A 2,862-nucleotide genomic window follows, 5' to 3' on the forward strand; every position below is an offset into this window, starting at 1 on the left:
TTTGAAGAAATATGTATGTATAATAACTTGTACAACCTGCTATACATAAGTATACAATTTTTTTACTTCTATTAGTAATATTTCAAACAAGGGAAAGAAGAATTTATTTTTATTTTATTTCTTACCTTTACATTTATAATTATTATATATATTGTATGTATGATGTATCTATTATATGCCTATATTATATTGTTTCATATATTATGTTATTTATATATAAATAATAAATAATTTGTTTAATTTAAATTTTTATTTATTTAAACAATAATAAAGTCACAGTTCTACACTGATTTACTTATTACTTAAACTAAATGTTTCCAATATTTCTCACATATATATCATTAGAAAAATTTCACAACTTATTTTAACTGGGGTGACATTTATGAAGTTATAATAAGAACTCTCTATTAACATTATTTATGGTTTTTTTTTTAGGATATTTATGAATAATATTATTATTCGTACAAGGTAATGGAGACTATATTTATTTTAACCCATTTTAAATGTTAATGAAACTTTATTATTAAGAGCAAAATATATTTTTAAAACATTAATCAAATGTTTGTAAAAAAATATTTTGTAGATTATCAGAAATGATATTTTCTAAAGCTTTTACTAATATGATGGTAAGTTAAAGTAACATTATACCGACTTAAAAAAAAATATTTTGAGAATGTGATTTTAACAATATTCGAAGCATATTATCCATGTAATATTTCTAGAATCCGAAAAAAAGTGGCCAAATAAAGACAATAGAAGATTCCTAGAATGTTAAAATTACATTATTTTAATCGGTTTAAAATCTTATTGGAACATTATTTTTAAATTTCTAACATTCAAAAAACATTCTATCAACATGATTTTGCTATCTGGGCGGTATTCTGTTATGGGTTCATCAGGTTCAAATCGCCAAAGAATTCGTAAATAATCACGGTCTTCAGAATGAATTTCAATTTGTCGATACATTTGCTTGATGTCAGCTGTAAACAGAACCTTATGTACTCGGGCACGAATCAGAATCCGTGGTAAGTTCTGTTGCAGCTTGCGACCTGTGTATAAGTTGGTATTGAGTGATTGTCCCGTGGTGGTCTTGGCAGATGCATCAAAGACGACTCGGAGTTTAGTTGTCTTACTCTCAGGACGCATGATGCAGTGGTGTGGGATGTAGTAACAATATGGAGTCATTCTTTGATTCATTGGGACTACTTCCATATGTTGACTCACTAGGTAATCTCTCATGAACTCCTTATATTGTCGGGAAAGCTCTTCATTTTGCGACAATCGGCGTTCCAAGTACCGAAATCGTGTTTGAGCCATGCTCCGAGAATCTCCGAGGATTGGGTTAGGATGTTTCAATGGTAGCGCAATGCTAAATCGACCAGATGCCAGACGTTTCACTGAGGACGTGAATATTTTTTCTGCGTGGATTTCATCTGGGCTCAAATGGTGTATATGCGGTGGTTCCTCCATCTCCCAAAATTTCGATAAAGATTGTTCAAGTGTCGAGTCAGAGGTGACTAACATTGACGTGACTGACTTGGGTCCCAGACAGCAATTGTGTAACATCAATATTATAATAACGTATTAACGTTAGTATTTAATTAAATATCAAATATTACAATTTTGGTGTTACAATAATATTATCTAGAGTTTAAAATTGTAATATTACACGTATAATGTTTCTTTAATGTGTTAATTAAGTTGTTTTTATAACGTTAAAGTTTAAATCACTTAATAATATTACAATAACATCAAGTTCTTAACTTATTATAATATTTTGCTTAAAATATTTTGTGCATGTTTTGAATTGATTTTTTGTAGTATGTTTGAATTATTATTATTAAAAAACAATATGATAACATTTAACGAATAATCTATAATAGTAATATATATATATATATAATATATTGCATAATCGATTGAATTATTTGTAACCCGAATTCCCATGTTTCCGAGGGTCTGTTATCAATAATAAAAAAAAAAAATGTATTATCATTTTATTTTGAACATCCAATGAGGTATATGTATACATATACACTATAATATATAGGGTATAATTCACTAAACATATATGCCCACCCCCCTTCAAAAAATAGGTCCCTTGCCATCACTCAATGGATAGTATACTGAAACATAATTTTGATGTTAGTTTCATTCTGATTATTTAAGATTTGTATTTTTATACAAACAGATACCTTTTGACTTACACGTTTAAACTTAAATTGTTGTATACATATATTTTTTTTTGTAATAATAGATATTGAACATTAAAATAAATGATTATAATATAATAATTTAGTAATGAATTGCCAAACTGGGTACTTTTTATCTTTACTTAATATCTTTTAATTAAATTGTAATTGTAGTTTAAATTTCTATAATTTTTATTTGTTAGATAGGTATATTTTTGGTATTTGTATTTTGGAGACACTCTACCCTTGGTCTGGCGAACCCGGCAATTGTTGGTGATGGTAAATGTAAATGTACTATTTATTGTTTAAAATATAATTATTATAGATGCTAAAATACTTTTAAAAAATAAAAGGTTCTCCGTCCATCTATGTTATCTGTTCAATTTAATCATCGGTCTCTGAACTACTTGCAATAATACAAATATGTACGTGTGAATAGAACACTATTACGTATCACAAAATGTCCAATATTTTCGTATACTAGATTAAACAAATGCATTCAGGATTCTAACATATACATTTTCATATCTCAAATTCCTTAAAAAATTAAAAATGCATCTGTTTAGTCCAGCACACGAAAATAGTGGATATTGTGTGAATACTTCATAGTAGTGTTGTACCCATATGCACATACTTGTATTAACTATTATTACAAGGTAGTTTATAGATC

General features: G+C 27.5%; 1 protein-coding gene across 1 annotated transcript; it reads right to left on the bottom strand.

Moving 5' to 3' along the window:
* Nucleotides 1-804: 804 nt before the first annotated feature.
* Nucleotides 805-1,470, bottom strand: LOC111027967. Its single transcript, XM_022306485.1, has one exon. It carries the CDS (start codon nt 1,468-1,470, stop codon nt 805-807), a length of 666 nt encoding a protein of 221 aa, XP_022162177.1.
* Between the last annotated feature and the right edge of the window lie 1,392 nt (nt 1,471-2,862).

Source organism: Myzus persicae, unplaced genomic scaffold (assembly GCF_001856785.1).
Source record: "Myzus persicae strain clone G006 unplaced genomic scaffold, MPER_G0061.0, whole genome shotgun sequence".
Lineage (NCBI taxonomy): Eukaryota > Metazoa > Arthropoda > Insecta > Hemiptera > Aphididae > Myzus > Myzus persicae.